This window comes from Sitophilus oryzae, unplaced genomic scaffold, assembly GCF_002938485.1.
Source record: "Sitophilus oryzae breed Bouriz unplaced genomic scaffold, Soryzae_2.0 scaffold_1000_pilon_pilon, whole genome shotgun sequence".
NCBI lineage: Eukaryota > Metazoa > Arthropoda > Insecta > Coleoptera > Curculionidae > Sitophilus > Sitophilus oryzae.
In genome coordinates, this window is record NW_022145617.1 from 2,548,218 (window position 1) to 2,570,673 (window position 22,456).

The 22,456-nt window shown below is 32.9% G+C and overlaps 1 protein-coding gene across 1 annotated transcript in view; it reads left to right on the forward strand.

Moving 5' to 3' along the window:
- The window catches only part of LOC115882268 (RIMS-binding protein 2), a 76,538-nt gene that overhangs the window by 10,547 nt on the left and 43,535 nt on the right, over window positions 1–22,456 (forward strand). The window contains exons 4-11 of the mRNA XM_030900256.1: window positions 3,244–3,384; window positions 4,685–4,870; window positions 5,061–5,234; window positions 7,019–7,240; window positions 11,848–12,091; window positions 13,004–13,170; window positions 20,782–20,940; window positions 22,128–22,142. Coding sequence (XP_030756116.1) covers window positions 3,244–3,384; window positions 4,685–4,870; window positions 5,061–5,234; window positions 7,019–7,240; window positions 11,848–12,091; window positions 13,004–13,170; window positions 20,782–20,940; window positions 22,128–22,142 — 1,308 coding nt within the window. The remainder of the gene's footprint in view (window positions 1–3,243; window positions 3,385–4,684; window positions 4,871–5,060; window positions 5,235–7,018; window positions 7,241–11,847; window positions 12,092–13,003; window positions 13,171–20,781; window positions 20,941–22,127; window positions 22,143–22,456) is intronic.

Sequence of the window (22,456 nt, forward strand, 5' to 3'; positions counted from 1 at the left end):
GATTTGGTTTGATAGATATAAGGCAATTTTAACAATTGCTATGGAAAAAAATATAAGATATATTAGTAATTACTTTTGATAAAGTATTAGATTTACATTTTCACTGAATTTTATTCAGAGTGCCATTAAACAAACCATCTAAAAATTAAAATCTCAAATAATGCAAAAATGCTGATGAATTATTACGTATGAAAATACGTTAATACTAAATTATTCAATAAATAATAAAAGTCAATGTATAAACAATGTTTTTTATAATAATTTTTATTTTGGTTCAGATGGTTCAATTTTAATAAGTTTTCTGGGGTTTATCAAAGGGTTTATCTAAGCTTCTTTTTTGTGCTAGAAAGTTTTCTTTTTCAATAATACCGTATGATCGAAAAAAAAACGGCGTCTAGTTTGACTATGAAATGAAAACGATGTTTTCATTGCATAGTCTTCGCTGACGCCGTTTTTTTTTCGATCGTATTGTATTTTTGTTGGCAGGCTCTTTTTTGGTTCTTTATTATATTCTATCAAAGGTGGTATATCTATATCTATACACTTAGAGAGCTTTTAATGTTGGCCCAATAGCAGCTTGTCATATATAATTTATATCCAGTAGAAGGGCAATTGCACAAGACATTTACGAAAAAAATGGAAAAACATCACTCCAACCCTCTCAACCAGATTGAGACAACTTAGTTATTTCTGACTTTACTAAAGCAAACTGAAACGCTTCGAAATGCATATGTGAATGCACAGTCCGATTGCTGGAACGGAAACGCTACGTGTATGATAATGTGCATCGACCTTTTACCCTTGACTCTGCCTTACTTTGATAATTTGGTCTAATTTGGTGCCACTTGTGCATGCCTTTTTAGATATCTTGTTAAACTCTTTGCACTAAAATTTTTGATACAGAATTCGCAGGAAAATGCGATATTTTAGTTTTGCTAAAGTAATGTCTAAGTAATGGTGCAATTTCCTATATCTGGTTAGGATGACATTTTTTAACATGTTTCTGAAGCACTTATTTTTGCATTATTTAGTTTTCTAATTACTATTAATATAAGTATACCTAATACCTAATCTGTGCGATTAAGAACATTCTAACAAAATAAACCATATAATAATAAAACTTTGAAATAAACCGTAACAATAAACGTCTTTAAAGTACGAGAGCTAGCAACTTCGGAAAACCAAGTATTTTAATATGTCTGGCTCATTGATATATCTTTTACTATACTCTCTAGAACAGCATGTGGCCCGTCTCCCGTCTGGTTGTCGGTAAACGTTGTGTTCCCTACTGCGCATTGAAAGAAGATCCTATATTTTTATTAGTTCTTTAAATTCTAGTATTGAATATAAATCGAACATGTCTCCATAGCGCAGTGCGTAGAGTTTCCGACCACGAACCGATGATTCAGAGTTCGAATCCGGGTCTGGGCAAAGACTTTTTTATTTTATTTTCGTTAAATTCTGATAGTATAGTATTAAATATTTTTTTTTGAATCAGCAGAATTATTTAATACTTTACTATCAAAATATAAACAAAAATAAAATAAAAAAAGTCTTTGCCCTGACCCGGATTCGAACTCTGAATCATCGGTTCATGGTCGGAAACTCTACGCACTGCGCTATGGAGACATATTCGATTTATATTCAATACTAGAATTTAAAGGACTAATAAAAATATAGGATCTTCATTCAATGCGCAGTAGGGAACGCAACGTTTACCGGCAGCCAGACGGGCCGCATGCTGTTCCAGAGAGCATAGTAAAAGATAATCTCTTAGATTATTAGTTAGGCTAACAATTGAAAACCATGAAATTAAGGGACAACAAACGGCAACATTGTTGGGTGCCCGAGTAGAGTGTTGGGACCAATGACTAAAGAATACAAGGACATATAACACCCGAGACCAAATTGCTACCATGGCTTCAAACAGTGCCGTGGCCATATATTTTTCTTAACTTAGCTACTTGAAGGGATATTTATATTTTTGATAAATGTTTTGACTACGCCTATGGTGTAGGCGGTGGTATCATACTAATTAATTACGAAAAAACGTATTAAAATGTTAACAAAAGGTACAAAACTAGTATCGAGGTATAGCACATATCAAGTACATATAGTATCAGAAAAATAATTACCAAATTCAATAAAAAAGTAAAGATTTCAGTTAACGTCTCATTTTTGCTGCCAGGACTAATCTGAACGGGGCCCACTTTGTTACGCGTAATCCGAACCGCGGTCCTCGGCCATATCATGGTCAATGGCCTACTGACTTGGCAAGTGTCTAAATCGACTCTTACTCACGAGATATCCGATCTCATCCGGCCTCGAACCGGCGGCGGCGTGAATGAGCAGTGTGTGTCAATAGATTTTACACTTTTGCCTTTTTTTGGACAACCAGTGGCGTAGCGTGTGTTAGGGTCGCCCGGAGCGGACCGCTCCCCTCGCCCCCGCCTTGCTACGCCACTGTGGACAACAGCACGATACAGAGTTTCGAACCGGTCACCCGTCCATCCACTAGTATCGCCTTACGTCGCTTAACTTCGGTGTTCTAATGGGAACCGGTGTTTCGACGTAGCTGGGCCGTTGCCCCCCATATTCAATAAGAAAACGCTAAAAAGGTGGAGTGGACTGTTTATTTACTTATGTTATTGGTAATTATTTTTCTGATACTATATGTACTTGATATATACTATACATCGATACTAGTTTCGTACCTTTTGTTAACACTTTACGTAATACGTTTTTTTCGTAATTAAGTATGATACCACTAACTCAACTCTTGGCTCTTTCTTATCGTTGCGGCTTTTACACTTGAAAGCTGAACACATCACCATTGTAATAAAGTTTATACAAAGTTCACTACACACAACAAATTATTAAAAACCGCTAAAATTGTTGCTGTTGACGAGGTGGTGACTCATCCGTAGGCTCCAAAATGATGGCGGCTAAAGTCACAAATTCTGCTGCAGCCCGTATATGGGCGTTACATGTCCTTGTATTCATTAGTCATTGGTTGGGACGTAGACGTTAGTGAAGCTAGCTGACTGGTGTGCTATGGCCACTATGGCGCACACAGTTGTTCTCTCTTCTCATCGCTACTCTGCCGCGATAAAGCGGGAAGCCGGTGCACTATGGACGTACCCTTATTAGGCTTTCCCTCAGATAATTCCCACTTGGTGTTTTTGTGTCTCGGGCCTAATATGAAACACCGAAGTATTTACAAAGAAACATTGTCTAATCTAGGTCAAGGGCTAGCTACAAGTGTGAGTTCTCATGCTTTGGGAGAGTGTAGCCCACCGATATCACCAATTACCATGTCGCACACCACTCCTAGCATTTATCCGACCAGTACAAGCCTGGGTGGCCAGCATACCTATAATACAGGTATTGTATTATAGCTGTCTCAGTGTGTACCGTGCCTAATATATCTAATAGTACATAGCCTGTTAGTTGCACCAAAACATCCAAATGATACCCTGCGTGTGATGCATTATCGGCCTGAACATAGGAAATCTCTTGTAAATTTTAAAAACCATTTATTTCTTACTAACTCTTAAACACGTATATTTTATTTTGTTGTTTTACATATTTTAAGATTTTTTAAAAATTTATACAGGGTGTTTCATAAAATATGACCATTGAGTAATCACGATTCTGCTTAAACTCCTTGACGTTTAAAGCGTGTGTGGGGTGTAGAGGTTCGATAAGGAGGGGTTTCTCGAGTCTCAAATTCCAAGAGGGTGAAAACGCCCCTCAAATATTACAATATTTGTTATTTAAAAAACGGTTAGTCTTTCGGGAAAACGCTTGGACACGCATAATTTATTTTGTTTTTGTTTTTTTACATATTTTGAAATTTTTTAAAAAATAATACAGGGTGTCCAAAAAGTTGGGTAATTGATTAACCACTATTCTGCTTAAACTACTTGACGTAAGAAGCTTATTTTTGGCAAACGGATTTTTCGAAAGTCAAATTCCAACAAGATGAAACTACCCCTCAAATATTACTAAGTTATATAATAATATCGCTATATTGTTTTTTCTCATGCTGACATAAATGTGAGAAAATTTTATCCAGTTTCTATGTTAATGGAAATTTTTGCTTTGCTTTATCATCACCATTACAAATGATTAATTCGACGCGAACGAAGTCGCGGGTACACGCTAGTAACTTTATAATAGCTGTCTTAATAACATATGTAAAAATCAGAGATGTAAAAAATAAGCAAAGTTCATTTACTTCTTTTAGTTACCTTTCTCACCTGGTATCTGCCAAGGCGAACCCCACAAACACGCCGGTATTCAAAGCACATGAGAGCACTACTGAGAGCCTAAGGTTTCACCCTTGTGAAAATAAGTTGTCTGATCGCTCTGGGATCTTATTCTATAATAATAGTTGATGAGATGAAAAATTGCAAATTGTTGGTGGCAAGTTCATTTCGCTCTTAAAAATTAACCAAGGCATGTGTTGACATGAATTAAAAAACAGAATGCTCAGGAAACATGATAATTGCTTATATATAAATAATTATTTTTCTAAAATGAAATAGCGATTTTTTATTTGCCTTTTTAAAAATTAACATGGCATTTCCTATGTTCAGCTCGGCGATGCAGGGTATGCAAAATCAGATAAAAAAATCTATTTTTATTTTATAGAACTTAATTTTTTAACTTTTTTTATTAGGTACACTGACTGGGACTGGTAGTTCTTACCCTGTGAATGTCGGCACGTACAACACGGGTTACAACACCTTGGGACATCACTATTCAAGTACTAACAAGACTCTTATGGGCACAACAGGTCTCAATAGTCTCGGACATCATCAGATTGGTATGGGTACTGCTGGGATAGGTCAAACATCTGTATTAGGTACAATATCATCGAAAAAAACGGCGTCAGCGATGGCTGCTAAATGAAGATCACTGTCATTTTTGTCACATTGATGTACATTTCCAAGCCAACTTGACGTCGTTTTTTTGTCGACCATACGGAATAAAGAAAATAAAATGCATCATTTGGATATTCTCATTAATGTTTTGTTCCTTTTTTAAATCAAAAGGAACATCGCTGGGACAACCCCTTTCAACCATCGGTACCAACGTTATAGGCGGTACTCTTCCCTCTACAGGGCTGGGGACTTCAATAGTACCTTCGTCAAATTTTGCTACTAGTTCTATTGCGAACACTACGTTCACGAATCCATTGGTTTCAGCTAATCCGAATAGAGGCTTAGGTAAGTAATATATTCTAATTATTTACTATAGGATTGGTGCATTTCAGTTAATTTTAAATACTCGATACGGCAGAAATTAGAAGTTTTCGTTCTATATTTCACGCTGTCAAATACATAATAAAATTGTCGAAAAAATGTTAACGCAATAACATTCAATAACTCAACATTCGCAGATATTGTTGTACTTAGGGGATTGAATTCTTTCAAAAAGTGAAATAAAAAATGTCCGTATTTAAAAAAATTAAATTGGCCTGTGTATCTCAGAGACTATGAGCTATTTTGAAAATCTAAAAATACTGTCAGATATCTCTAATAAAGTGGCAATGAGAATGTGCAATTAGTTTTTGGATTTTATAAAAAGTAACGATAGGAAAAAATAAAATTGATTTAAAAGATGCGTTTTTTTATTCAAAAAACTCAGCAATCCTCGAAATTTTTGAAACTTTTTTGATGGCATCTTGGTGAACCCTCAAGGCAAAAATTTGCTCCAATTTAACTATGTTCATATCTATTACAGTTTCCGAGATACCAATGCCTGTACCTGGAATTTGTAGCACCCTGTATATTCCTCAAAATAAAACTGCACTACATGTAAAGGGTGGTAAAGTAGTAGGCTTTGGACCCTATATTGATGATAATGCACCTAATAGAACTCGAAAACATATTTTTCCCGCAAGACAAGGCACCGCCTCATATCGCTCGAAGTTATCAGCAATTTTTTTCAGCCAATTTAGAGAACGATTGAATAGCTAACCTAGATATCAGCCGTTGGCCATCGAGGCCGCCGAGACCGCCGGACTTAGTCCTAAGGATTTTTATCTTTGCAGAAGAATAATTATTTTTAAATTGCCCGTATAATCTAGGCACGAATTAGAAGTAATTAGCGGTCATGCGAGGTTATCTTTCACTTCCACTGAGGTAATGAATTCCGCGAGAAATGTTCAAAAACGGTCCCGCCTGTCCATAACAGAGAAGACAGTCGATATGTCCAACATCTGTAGCAAAATCTCATGTCTTGGTTTGCTAATAATTTTTATTGTTATTGATATACTTGAAATGTGTTGATGTTATTAAATATAGTTTAAAGTGTTATAAAATTCTGCATCTCTCATTGCAAATATTATTTTCGTTTTAATTGCCCACAGCTAGAATTTTTTTGTTTTTTAGTTTGTTCAAAGCTCGTTTCAAAGCATACTTATTTAAAGTGGGCGAATTTTTAAAAAATCTATATCTCGAAGAGCAATTAAGCAAAATATCAAGTATGCTATATTTTTGGAATGGCAATTTTAAATTCTTTACAATGAATTAAAAATACACAGTGTTCCCCATATAAAAAATCAAATTTTTTGTTGACAATTCTTAAATTATTAGTTTTAAAAAAATTATACTTAAACCATTAAATTCTACGTAAAAAGGTGATTTCGAAATGTTTTCATAAAACACATCGCACAAAATTTCCATAGAAAAAAAGTTACAGCGATTTGTTAAAAATGCACATTTTTGAATAACACCCCGTAACTCCGAAACGGTAACAAATATTGATGTGCAGTTTTCACCATCATGCTTTTAATAAAAATTGAGCCCCAGACACCGATATTAGTTTTCATCCATCTCCCCCATCGCCCTTTAAAAGCGTCCAATTTGACCCACCCTGTACAATTTTTGGAATAATTACTTCACTTTATAATTAAATTATTCTCTGAACTTTGACGAATCCGTCGATATAAAATTTGAAGTAAAACGGCCAAAATTTATCTCATATTTATCGTTAGTTTTTTTTCCAGGTCAAGTGTCTTCGTACAACAATCCTTCGTTTAACAATCCTATAACTAGCACGCTAAATCAATTTTCCTCACTGAATCAGTACTCAAATCCCCTCAATCCGATAGTAACTACCAGTTATACCAACGCAGTTACCTTTTCCAACCCACTCAGTTCCCATTTTAACAGTTTAGCCGGTCCACCGATGAGTATCAAGCTGAAGGCTATGGACGAAGTCGATTTAGGTAATAAATGCTATATTTTTTTCTTAATTATATTTTTATATTACGTTAGTTAAGTAAAAAAAAATCCAATTACATCAGAAGATATAGTTCATATCAAATAAACTTTTAGTCACGTGATTGAGCTTGAATGGCACAGCGTTGCTCACTTTTACATATTTTCTTTTAATCAAAATATATTAGGAAACAAAAATAAATTAATTATAAATATATTAACGACTTATTATTTACATCAACAAAACTAACGTTCTTAGCAGTACTAAGGACAGCACTTACTACCGGTTTCCCGTTCAAAATATTCTGATAAAATTGCGATGAGTTTTTTACGTCTATTAAGCTATCTTGTACACTTTACACTAAAAGAGGTTCTAAAAAGAACAGAGTTCGACTGCAAGATCTGCTAGTAAACATTGTTAACCTTAAATTATCACAACACTATATTTATTTAAACCAAAAACTCGAAATACAAAACTAAAGTGTCGAAACGAATGTCAATGTCAGGAAATAAATAAATAAACCTGAATTCCCAGCGGGAAATTTAAATTCCAGTTAGTTAGCCTGGCCAAAGAGTAGATAAGACAAGAGACGACAGTTCGTGCGGTACCTTTCATGTTTGAGTGGTGGCGAGAGTGACCTCGTCTCGCTTGTCCCTTTAAATTTTCGTAATTTTTTCGCGGGAAATTTGAAACAGACTATTATTAAAACTTGCCTGTATAGCTTATAAATAGTTACTGTATGGGTAAAGAAATAAATAGAAACGAAAAAAATGAGTTTTCTAAATATTATATAAAATAAATTATAATTAGAAACATATTTGTCGGGGAATAAAGATAATAAAAGCAATATTTTGTATATCGTTGGTAAACAAGATAAAGTGACCAAGTCGATTTGTAAGAAATGTTTTATTTACGTGTATTTTTTTTACATATGGACTTGAACAAGTGTAAAATCACAATGTGGAGTTTATGTACAAAAAAATAGAGTTGCTCAATTTTTTTTGTAAAAATATCTTACAAGCTTCTAAACATGTCTTCGATCTATGGATTACATTTAGTTTAATAACATAATTATATAGTATATTTCTATAAAAATTTTCAGGATCCTTTGGAAAAGAGTGAAATATTATGTTTGTCGAAGAATAAGACCTATTTTTGCAGTCTTTATAAGCACACACATTGCCACCATCTCGTCTTTTCCTGCTACTCGTGTCCTGTTCAGTATTCATATTTAACAATATTTACAAATTAGTACGCAACAAAAACAATACTAAAATTAAATCTTAAAAACTCACAAAACGATATTATATCGAAAAACTCTGAAAACACACTTTAAAAAGGCAAAAATGCAAGAAAACAACTAATCAGATTTGTTTATGTTTAAGCCTGATTAGCACAGCTGATTAGCGTCCTAAAATCATAGGTTAGATTAGATAAAATACGCCGTTGTCAGATTTTGAGATTTTATCTGTTTGAAATCGATCAATTTAGTCATTCTGTTTCTTTGATATTATCAGTACATTGCGAAAAAAGAACCTAAACCAACCTAAACTAAAAATTTACATTTCCGTATTAACATACGTTACTTATATCTTTCTTATATTATTAATTTATTTTCAGAAAATCTTGTTTATTTTTCAAAGAAATATACTTGGCAACAGACAAAATGGGACTTGATGGGACCTTTAAATTTTAATATATCTGCGTCTCTCTCGCGAAATTCGACTTCTTTGTTCACTGTCGTCTCTTGTCTGCCTGGCGCCGAATATGTCCGTGGTTGGCAACAATAAATTTAAAAATCGCATTCTCGATTACGTAACTAAAAGTTTAATTGGTATCAAATATATAAACGCATTATTAAATAATTAGATATTCATTAAGTGAAATGTATATTATTCATCTTTTATTCACTCTAGTATTATTGAATTCTCCATTACCATCCATCATATATCATCCAATCACTTATGTCTGCGAGTAGTAATAAACATAGGTATGCTATTATATTTAAATACTCTTGCTGGTAATACCATGCCATACAGGGTGTCCCAGACTGAGCGTGCATTGGAAGTTTCTAGAGAACTACAATATCTAGATCGGAGATTTTTTAACATCTTTGTTTTACAATGAGATATATCGATTAAAAACATTTTTAATATGGCGGAACTTCCGGAAATACCGGAAGCAGATAGCAACTTTTTTATTTTAAATGGGAACACCCATTTTTTATTATATACTTAACCCTTAAGTACTAACACCCCGTTTCACAGACGCAACGGACTAGCTGGACATATGACATCTCCACTCCCCTCCGTTTCTAATTATCATCCAACTATGTAATTTCAATACGCATCAAAACAAGTTAAAAGCCGGCAGGGCAATTTGTGAAAGTGTGTAGTTTTCAAAATATTTTAGTTTAAACTGTCGATGCCGTCTGACAGACGGAGTGTTAGTGTTAACGTAAGCTTTTTTTCTAATTTGTGCAATGAATCAAGCACCTAATAGCTCAAAACATGTGAAGTATGGCGAGCAAAATTACAAGGATACTCTTCTAAAGTGGTATGAAGAGATTAGCAGCGATAATAGCAAAATAGTGACATAGAATCCGAATGTGGCGAAAATTTTGCTATAGACAGCGATCATAATTCTGAATTCGAATTAGAAGGCAAAAAAACGGGTTTTAACTAATATCTAAAGGTATGTAGCTGTGTATGTTTTGTTATAGATGACGAAAATATGGGTGTGAACGATCAGTAGACTAATATCGAAGAAAATGAAGAGAACAATTTGTTTGGAATGCGCAAAAAAGTGTGTAGGGAACAAGCCCATCTTGGCATTGTCATTTTTTTATTCTTTATATTTTCTTTTACTTTGTTGTGCTTAATAGATAGGTTTTTATATGCTAAATATAATAATAAATATAGTTTTTCATTTTCCTTTCGTTTTTTTTTCTATCTCAATGAGAAACAAAGATATGTCAAAAATCCAAAACTAGTACTTTTCTTTCAAAAATATAAAACATGTTTGCATAATATAAGTATTAGATATTTTTTTCCTGTAGTTTTAATGCTAATGATTCACTCCACTTACAAAAAATCTGTAATCACAAACAAAATATGTATTTTTTTAATGCGTCTCTCAGACGGTCTGTTAGTATAGGCGCGACCTTTTCAATATGTTAGTACTTAAGGGTTAAATTCTCTGTAAAATTTGATGAATTTTGATATTAAACACTTTATACCTAACATTAACAGCTTTTGAGAAAAAAAAATATTTTGGACGTAAAAATCTGCATGTTTTAAAAATTTGTCAAACCTAAACGTCAAATTTAGTGGTTACCACCAGTTACCACGATGGTTACCATAGCTATTGGCATAAAGAGAAGCAAAGAAGAGAAGATGACATTTTAGACGGCAACTGACATATATGTCATAATATTTGAATCTTAAATATGTATGTAATATAATTTAAATTACTATAATGCAACTTTATACTAAGAAAACATTTATACATTCACAAAATACAACAAAGTCTAATAATATAGTTTGAAAACAATGAATATTGAATTAAAATTGAATAAGTTAAGCGCGACCCTTGTGTCAAAATTAGATGATTAAATTTTCGCAATTTTTACACCATTTGATGACCGGTGGCGCCTCTAGTGTTTGTTCGGGCGGTTGGTCTTTTACTCCCGCTTATGGCCATTAAAGAAAAAGTTCTAAAGGGGGATGTTTTGTGCTCTAAATTTCAATACCTCTCAATCAGAGCCTCTATTATAAAATTTATCTTTTATGCATTTTTAATGTACTACCTGTTCTCTGCTTTTACGTTTGCTTCTCTTTTTCAATGGAGTTTAATATTGAAAAGTACTTTATTAATAAACTGTTAAACTCGTTAGATAACTCAAGTGAAGATTGGCAGGTCCAATATTAAAATAGATCGATAATAAATAAACAAATCTAATCAATATTTATATTTTTATAGCTTACAAAACATTCACGATTACTTGTTGTCTTGTTGTTCATGTTTTCTTTAAATGTTCCTGACTTTAAGAAACAATGGCTGCATGACAAGTTTAAATGGTCCTAAAAAGTCATTCTATTTAGTTAATAAAATTTATTTACCTTTACTGCCTACCTCCATTGCTTTTGGATGTAAATACAAAATATTACAAATTTTAGAAATTAAATGAGAATTTCACACAAACTTCCAATATTTACTTGATTTCTGTCACATAAATAACACTGATTGACAAACAAAACCAGAAAAACCAGCCTTCTCGCGCTGGTTAATTTGGTGACAGTTATAAACGAATTTTTCAGGGACCGTGTTCCGTAATAAGAAAACTTTCAGGAAACTGGTAGAAACGGAACGTAAAACCATAACCAAGGTAAGCAACGGAATACACCCTAAAAGCTCAAATTTTACCAGATTTTTTTCATCATCCTGCTCGATATTTTCAAGGTAACTAAAAAGAAAAAGAAATATTTTTTTTGGCGCACCCTAATAGACATATAAAATCGCATATCTATGATTGTATTACTACTCTAAAGACACTCATCTCCTTCTCTAACCTCCTCATTTCTCACTCTAACCTCCTGATCTCTCTCGGAGCAGGTCAAAGGCGCGTTGCCACTCCCGTAACCCCGCACCCGCCACCTTGGGGCGCCACGTCGGGTATAACTGACCTGCGCCCTCGTATGCTTACAGATGGTTTGGACTCGGAGTGGAGCGCTGGAGGTGCTCTGCATTCCGTTCCAGCGGATAACAGGGGCTTCCTCAATGGACAGCACGTGCCGGAGGGCCAGGTGGACATGCTGGACATACCTGGCAAGGGACGGTGTTCAGTTTATATTGCAAGGTTGGTGGTAAAGTTACTATACTTGCTTTGGTATAGAATGTTCAGCCATCGTTCAAGGTTACGTCATATATTGTGGAACTCTCTCAATCGCTTGACAACCAGATTAAAAAAATTGGTGACGTCATTACGACATTTCGAAAATTACTGCATATTCTTTTTAGTAATTGTCATTGTCATTCAATTTGGGGTTATAATTTTATTGACGGACATCGATCAATGTCAAAATTAAAAATCGATTGTTGTTGTCAAACAAAATTCAACTTTTTATTGCAAAAATGCCTTAAAGATTTAAACAAAATGAACAAGAGCTCATTGCTAAGCTTATAAATAAATTTACTCGAGAAAGAGACGCTTGTAGAACAGTCTTGCCCGTGGACGCCTTATAGAGTAAGTTCAATGCAAATGTGTAATATTCTCATGTAAAATACGAATTGATAGCGTTTTAGTAAATAATATAGCGAGTTGCTGATGCTTTTAAAATAGGAATTTCAATAGTCCAAACGATTGGAATTAAAGGGATCGTAACTGATGAAGAGTTCAAGAAAAAAAAATAAATGCCGATAAAAAAAACGAAGTCGCTCAATCAATAATATAGGAACGTACTTAAAATTTTCTAAACAATATGAACTGATCTCAGACAAACTCTAAAACTCATATTTGACAAATAATGATGACGTAACGGTGAACGATTGCTGAACAGTCTTTATAATAATACAAAACAAATAAACTAGTTAAAATAAAATTAGATAAACATACACATTAATTAAAATAATCCTATAAGAAAAATAAGATTAAAATATATTTGACCTAAGTATATTAACGTCTTGCTCATCATTAACTGTATATTTCCTTTTTATATACCTATTTATCATTTCCTTTATTGAAAATTTAATTTTTTACCTTTTTTTTAAGATTCTCATATGATCCTGAGCCAGAATCTGAAGAGGAATTGAGTATACAAGCCGGCGATTACCTTTTGGTGTGGGGAGAACCAATGGGTCCAGGTGGATTTTTAGATGCAGAATTATTGGATGGTCGTAGAGGATTGGTACCAGCACATTTTGTCCAACGTCTCATAGGTAAATAGTCTTAGATTTTCAAAAACTAGAACTCAATTAAGTATTTTTAAGAGTTTTTTCCTCAAATTCTATGTTGGAAGCATTGCAATCTATAAGTTTTATTGTATTTATCCCCTTTCTATTTCTACACCCAGATTGAAAAAAAAACGATCTAGCTAGAAAAGGAGTGACCACTCCACTAACTGGAACAGAACTTATTAAAACAGAACTCAAGGACGTGGAAGACTCTAGACACTAAAATCATGTGCACTCCCCTGGAAAATTACAACATTGCCATAAAAATCGGACAAGAACTATTGGAATATGTAGCGGAATTCAATTACCTTGGTAGTCTGATTTCGGAAGAGGCCAATATTAACTTCGAAATTAAGCACAGAATTAAATTATGTTTATCTAAGCCATAGTATAAGGAAACTAGTAGTTTTACTCCTTGTCAAATCCTTTGTTCTTTTTCTGCCACTTTATATGACCTTGCTCTCGCCTCCCGTGACCACTGACATAGCTGTATAGTCGTGGTCTATTAACTAGGCAAAGTATAGTCGTGGCACTCGCCATAGTTTCACAGATATGTATTTAGGAAAATATGAGTTCATAAAAAAAACTTGCTTGAAAACAGAATCTTTTCATATTTCGCGTAGGTAAAAATTCTTTTGTGTTTGAAAATCTTCTGATTGGAAGAAATGCGGAAAAAATATATAATGACATATTTTTATATTATTATCTATTTCAGAGATTTTCTACAACTTTTTTTTGATTTAAAACATGTTTAATTTTCTGTACATAACTGGATTCGGCATAAAATTCTGCATATAGTACACCGTCTTTATTTAAAGCACACTGCGGTGTCACAGCGGTGTGGCCATTCTATTTCTTATTTACTAAAACTTTGGTTAAAAACATTATATACGAAAGGTGGTAAAAAACTAGAGTGAATATAACTTTATTAATACTTAGCTATGTTTTCTTAAACACGAAGGATACCAGAATAAATTCGTGTAGAAAAATTTTCTTTATCGTATACAGGATATTTTTTAAGGCGTCACCAAAATCGTAATATTTAAAATATTGTATCTCATTTTTTTTAAATGCAACACCTTGTATATTATTTTTCTTTCAGATGTAGAATTAAAAGGTAAACATTTTTTGTATTTGAAGTGTTCTTAAATTTTTAGCCGTTTTGCAAATATTTTCTGTATTTCATTATATATGGGATTTCCAACGATAAAATATCAGACAAAGATCATATTAGGTGGCTTTGATAAAAATTTACTGTTTAAAGAGCCATATGTAATATAATACTGCGAATATCTGCGAAACCGTTAAAAATTTAGGAACCCTTTAAATAAAAAAATGTTCACTTTTTAATTCTGCATCTGACAGAAAAATAATATACAGAATGTGGCATTTAAAAAAATTGAGATATACCATTTTAAGTATTCCGATTTTGATGACGCCATAAAAAATACCCTATACAGGGTGTCCCAGAAATGAGTGCGTAATAAATGAGGCTCCAACACAGCAACTATGCTATCCGGTGAAATAATCCTCTTTCAACGGTAAAATGAGTGCGAAATAGAATAATTTATATAGAATGATGTAAAATAATTAAAAAAAATAAAACTAACTTTACCATAACTTTTTTGTGACACCCTGTATATAACAAAATATTTTAGGATACGCCCCTTTATAAACATATGAATAAAACTTTTTTCACATCTTCGACAACGACGACGATATTGGACTTCCTCGCACTAATGGGCCACCCTGTATATTTAAGGTGGTTTAAAGCTAGGTGTGGCACTTTTCTTCCCTCAAACATAAACTCAATATTTTGTCTATAATATTTTGAATATTGTTATATTACGACCACTTATAATAAAAAATAAATAAAAAAACAAAAAATACAGTCCACTAAATTTATAAGAGATTATGCTATTATAAAATTCTTTCAATTAAAAAATATGAATAATTTGCGGAGACTTTAGATGTACAAAATATTTACTCTAAAATTGTTTCAAAAATAAATCTATATAAATTATCTCGTAAACTATTATTGGAATGAAAATTTTATGGCAAATCCCCTGACCAAAAAATATTTTCATGCGCATATTTGAGACAACCTGTATATGTAAAAAACTATTTTTAAAATCTGCCCACCTGCTAAAAAAAATAATAACATTTAGTTAATTACATAATATCTCAGCTTCTAAAATAACCAAATATAATTAAATGTTAATTGATAATTACTATCAGCTTGCCGATTTATATCCGATGGAAATCTAAAAAAACTCAAAGAACAATTTTTTGAATTATTACTACAATTAATAGCAGCACACGTAATGCACTCATTTTTTATCAATCCGTCTCTGTGCTGGAACGCAACGTTTGAACCTCGCAGCTCGACGGACGGAATTCAACTGAAATGCTTTTGCAACCTGCCGATATTTGACAGCTTGCAAAAACTGGCAGAAAATATTTGCGAGAGTGCAACTACTCTTTTCCTTAAACTATGTCTAAGCCTCAAGAGCATTCTGGAAATTAAAAGACGGGGTTTTCTATAATCATGACTTGAGCACAAAAACGAAACTTACAGTGTACCGAGCAATAATAATCCCCACCATGTTATATGGAAGCGAAACTGGGTGCCGTACCGCCGGCACATGAAAGCATTAAACATTTTGCAACAGAGACACCTTAGACAATTATTAAGAATCAAATGGTTCTATCATGTCTCAAACGTATCGGTCCTTGAAGAAGAGCCAACTGCGAGAGCATTGAAGCCATGATTACAAAGTCCCGCTTAAGATGGGCTGGTCACGTATGCAGAATGCAAGAAAACCGCATACCAAAATCTCTCCCATATAACACAACACAATCCTATAGATATCTTGAGGATATCCACCAAGGATATAGTAGGTAAATATCTTAGGGATATCCAAAAACCAGAGGAGGATATTTATGGGATATCCAGATGGGACAAAAAAAGTCATCTTCAAGACATCCCTAGGCAAGCCTTTTACGATTATTTGGGATATTTCTAGGATAATACAAGGATGATGTTGGGAGCATTATAGAATATTTTTAGGACATTATATGAGGACTGTTATTTGACAATACTTACTTCATCCTTAGTTTATAGTAAAAACGTTCGCGATTTAATTTTATTTGGCCACATTTTGACGTTATTCATTGGATATTTTTATTAACAGCTCTAAAATATATCGAAAAAAAACGGCGTTCAATTGGCTTGAAAATTACGATCGATGACATTCCCCATATAATTTTACATACAAAATAACAGCAATCTTCATTTCCAAGCCACCTCTGACGCCGTTTTTTTCAATCGCCCATGGTATTATACCAGATTATATTACCCTTTATGGAGTCTAGCAGTTTATGTCTAGCACCATGGTACAAAGAATACAAGGTATGATATTGCGCAGGTTGGTCGCTACGTCACAGGTGATAACAGGCGCTATTGGTCAGCACGCTCCGCGCGCCAGTTCAAATCGTCAAGATATTGTTATAAACCTGTTTTTTTGTTTATATACCGTCATTGAATTATCGCTAAGCAAGTTACTGTGGAGCAGTGCGTAAGGAGTCGGGCTAGGAAGCGAGAGACCGGAGTTCGAATCTCGGCCGGGACATAACTTTTTATTTATTTTTTTAAATACTGTTGTATTCTATAGTTTATTTTTGTAGTATAAAAAAAGAACTATTTATTCTGTTATTTTTTCATCTCCGGTATTAATATAAATTGACTGTTGGTACAATACCTCATTTAATATAAAATAATATTCTACTTTTTGAAATGTATCAGGCCCTAATTGTACCTAAAAGTAATATATTTTTAATGATATACCATATTGTAAACTATTTAATATTTCAGTCACTTAAAAAGTTAATTTGCATTGAATAATTGCCTACCATTAAAGGAAATTTGAGCTATATAATCTTTGATGGGCATATTCTGGGTATGCAAATACTTCCTCTAAATTTTGGGTGTCGTTCAACGGATTTATTCTCAAAACCAGAAACATCTACATATAAAAAGAAAAGCACAGGTCACTAATTATAATAAACTTCACCCTTGGAATTACTTCCACTAATTATAATAAACTTCACCCTTGGAATTACTTCTATCACAATTACAATACATTCATCTGCATTGGCATTTTCTATTTTCGATGGGAAACAATAAACTTCCCAATATTTTTTAAATGATGTAACAATTCCTCTTGTGGTTACTTTTCCATAGATATCCTCAACTCTGTCCTCATGTGAATTCAGAGGCAATGAAAATGAAAATTATTTACCATAAACATCGCAAACTAAAAACCTAATAAACAATTTTATACCGAATATAGAAATAAATTCAGTATTCTTACCTATCGTCCAAATCCATGTTAATAGATAATTATTATTTTTAAATATATTTTTGGAACTGCTGGTTTTAGTAATTATTAAATTAAACGAACTAAAAAGTCTTAAAAATAAACAATTCTTAACCATAACCCCAAAAAATGCAGATCTCCTGTCAACTTTCTTTATTTTTTATTTATTCATTATTTTCCTAGTGACGTCACAGGTGGTATGCGCGAACTGAACGAAATTGGAGCCGCTATCGATCATACCTTGTATTCTTTGTACCATGGTCTAGCACCAACAGTTTACATCAAAGTTAGCACCAGGGGGGTGACAGTAAACCGGAAAATTGGAAACAGTTCTGGCGCGGTCTTACCCAGGCAGAAAGCATGGCCTTCTAGACTGTCCTAGACAAAAATCTGAATATTTCTATATGATTTGTGTCAGCCATAGTGTGTCAACTCCCGAGGCCTCTGGCAAGGTCGGGCGCCATTTTAATTTTTGCCGTTTTAGATTTGATTGGAAGTTTGTTTATGATATTTCGGCTGAAATTTATAAGTACAAAGATGTTTTTTGATACAAAGTTCCTTGTTAACACCTTAATAAAGTATATATGGTATTAATTACATGAATAAAATGATGAAATCGACGTTTCTGCGTGTAGTAGGTATGGGCCATATTATATGTAAAAATAGGTAATATATTAACTGTTTTTATATTTTTTTAGCTTTAGATCCAAAGATCTTGGGATATTCTTTACCAAGGATTTTTCCGTATCTCTACTTTAAAGACTGATCGGTGATTTTGAGCAATTGAAAGCAAGTTACACAAGGTAAATTATGATTATTGAACTACCTATTATTAGCCTACATTAATTATCTACAAGATGAACAGAAATGCGTAATTACATATCACATAGGTACCTATTATGTATTTTCATAGCAATAATGCTATGTATGTAGATTATTTTTAAAATACAAATGAGGTATTAGATGTATATCATATCATGTATATCATATGTGTATCATATTTTTTATTCATTTTATTTTCATTCAAGTCCTGTTTGATTTAATTCACAACAGTCTTATGTACCTATATTTATGTTTTTTTTACATATTTTTTTTTTGATTCCAGGTTTTGCGTGGGTTCCTGTTGTCTTTTTCTTGCTTCCAGTTAGTTTTACGCCCGTGAAGCTGTGAAAACATTTATTTATCTTCAAGTTTCTGTAAGTCAGTGCATTGTTACTTTACTATTTCACTTTAACACAGCATCTCTGATGTTATTTAAATATTTTGATATTGATACAGTAGTTTATGGGTTTATAGCTCTTTAATTGTGTTGATTTGCATATTTACATTGTTCTAAATTCCAAATAAATATTTTTGAGTAATTTTGTTGTATTATTTACTACTAGAAAAAGTAAAAAGTATATTAACCCTCATTTAAACCTCCTGAACAGCCCGCCATTAAAAACCGGAAACGGAAATAAATTTCATAAAATTGAAATTGTCATGTCAAATGTCCCAGCCGCCATATCTGAAAATTAGTTACCCAGGCAGCCACGCTGTTTCCATAATTTAACATTGACTTGACACTTCTTCTTGTATTTATTATTTTATGGTTAGCACACAGGACACAGGTATAATTTCTAACACCACACATTCCAGAAACTCAAAATTTAAACACAAAAATAAGATTTCTGTTTTAATAGATCAAACACGAAAATGGGTTTAGGGATAAAGAACAAGCGCTTTCAACAAATTTTCACCTATAATTTTGTCACAAATTTTTCATTGTGAGACCCTAAGTCGTTTTTCGACATTAGTTGAGGTTAGGATAGAATTTATGCTAGAACAAGGCTAGAACTATGAGTATAAGAAAAAACTAAGTCAAACTCAACCAGTTTTGTTAGTTTCAGTCATTTTTAAGCCCAACCAATATCGACAAACGACCGAATTCACCTCGAATTTCACTAAATCAAAGAACCGAATAATACACGATGCAAAAACAAACAACTGTCGAGATGGATTGTGGGAAATTTTTTGCGCGGGCGTTTTAAATTCTCTATATTACTGGGAGTGGCCAAGCTCATAAATATCCAGATTATTTAGAAGATACCAACAGGATATTGTGTTGCCTTGACGTATTATATATATATATATATATATATATATATATATATAAATCAAAGAACCGAATAATACACGATGCAAAAACAAACAACTGTCGAGAGATGGATTGTGGGAAATTTTTTTTTGCGCGGGCGTTTTTAAATTCTCTATATTACTGGGAGTGGCCAAGCTCATAAATATCCAGATTATTTAGAAGATACCAACAGGATATTGTGTTGCCTTGACGTAATATATATATATATATATATATATATATATATATATATATATATATATATATATATATATATATATCTGTATGGTTTATTGCATTTTATGTAATATAAAAAGTAGTACATTATTTATTTTTCCTAAATATCTAGACGATATTGTTACGATATTTTATTATCATGAGCATGTTTGGATATCTCAGCTGGATGTACATTAGATATACGACAGATATATCCATAGGATATTCTATTCTGAGACATCTACAGGATTTCAGGATGTCTGGAGGATATCCTATAGATGTCTTTATAAGATGATCTTATAATGGGGACATTCCGACATTCTATGAATATCCTGCGGATATTGTGTGTTATATGGGCTGCTTTACGGTGAGCTTGTAGACGGTAAGAGGAGGCCGGGTGGACAACTCAAAAGGTACAAGGACATTTTTCACGAAAACTTAAAGGGGATTAACATGCAGAATGAGTGGGAAGAAGCTCACAATAGAACAAAATGGAGAAGAATTGTAAACTCAGTTACCAGCGACAACCAAAAAGTAAAGAGACAACAACGCAATGAGATTTTTGAATGTCCGGAGAGCGGTAGACAGATAATATCACGTATCGGGCTTTTCAGTCACAGAAAAGCTCATGAAAGAATACGCCTTGCGTGACCATCTTCTGATGCGTGTCAAATACTCGTCAGCGAGTAATGGCAGTATGTATGTATCGGAGATGGAAAACTAACCTCTGCAAAATCGTCTCAGATACTGGCTTTTGTCAAATCTCTGAGACTATATGATGAGTTATAACTCAAGAAAGAGGGATACAATAGATTTATAAGGTCGCGGTGATTGATAACGTTATAAACTCTCTTAATATACTTTAAAAATAAATCTTTTTTGTAGGTGATGATCTTCTAGAATTCCATCAGGCAGTTCTGTCCACTCTTCGCGAGGAAGAGATAAATCAGGAGAATTTTGCTGCCGATGTCGCCCGATTAAACGAGCTGGCGGAAATGGCCGAACAACACGAGGACGACACGGGAGGACCCGAAGGTGAGACAGGTAGGATCATTTAACGCATGTGTTATCATGATCATATTTTTTAGAGACCGCTTGATATTGCACTTGTTTTTTTTTACTCTTTTACTAACAACGACGTTGATCTCATTTCATTAAGCAATCATTATATAGAATTTCTTGGCGTATGATCAAAAAGTTATACACAGGGCATTTTTGAAATGTGGCTCACCCCTTCTTATAACGCAGGATGGTCCCTGGGCATTTGAAATTAAAGGAATTGCGTATCATATGTTGACTAGTTATGAATATACAGAGTGAGTCTTGAATAAATGCAAATATTTTTAAGAGTAGTAAATTTTGACCCCAGAGACACGTCTATGAGGTTTTTTTCGCAAAAAAAATTCTAAAAATTTGGAATTTTAAAAAAAAATATTTTAAAACATAATTTCTTGATAATATGGGAACATAGGTAGTAGATTAAATTTACAAGAAAGAAAACTCAGAAAAGATCCAGTGATTTTCAAATTAAAATAACTCGGTTATTTTGGACTTATTTGAGAAACGGTAAAGAGAAAATATGTTTCTTTTATCAAGATCCAACAGCCCTGAAAATATTTGTACTTATTTAAGACCATGTATAATAAAACCAAAATACTTTACTTTTAAACACTGGAAGCGCGTTTCGCTAACTCTGTTAGCAACATCAGCAGATGATTAAAACTAAACTAATATCTACAAATTGAGCGCTTATAGATGCTCTCATTTGGTACTGACCAAACGTGGCAGATCTAGCCAAGCGAGTTCAAACCAACCGAGTGTAACAATTAATTACAGAGACTAGAACAATAGGAAATAAGAACAGAGAAGTGGAAGGAATTGGACCATTATCTCTGTTCATATTATCTTTACATTTATTTATTTTGACGCTCTCATGTGCCTCTAATTGCCTATGATTTGATACTTTTTTGATTAATTTTAAATTTTTTATATCTATAAAATGATCTTTATCAGTTTTTTTTTCTTTGTTTTGTTTTTATCATATTTTTAGCTACTAAAGTAAAGCTATTTAATATTGTAAATTAATTTTTTACTAAATTTCATTAGATTGTAAAACTTGTTGATCATACATATTAGGAAAAGAAAATCATTGTCCTGTACCTTTTAAGCTTAATAACAATGAAATACATTTGTAAACCAACTTTTAAATTTGTCATTTTTGCGAATACCAGTACAGGTACACCAAAGTGAGTACTCCTTATTTGAGGGATTTTAGCTTTTCTCAAAACAATATTGCTAGTGTTAGCTAATTTCTGAAGTTTGTACGAAAATATGACGCTGTTTTATAAACTGATCTTTTGTTATTTTCTCATAAAATAAAATATAAAACATTGTCATATGATTTAGGTAGTTTTTTAACAAAATATTTAGTATTATAGCGATCTTGTAAAGTTGCTTTATCAATAAAACCATTTTAATGAAATTGGAGTTACGTACTAGAGATTGAATAACTTTAGATTATTCTTTTATTTATTGGCACGAAAAACGGACCTTAAAATTT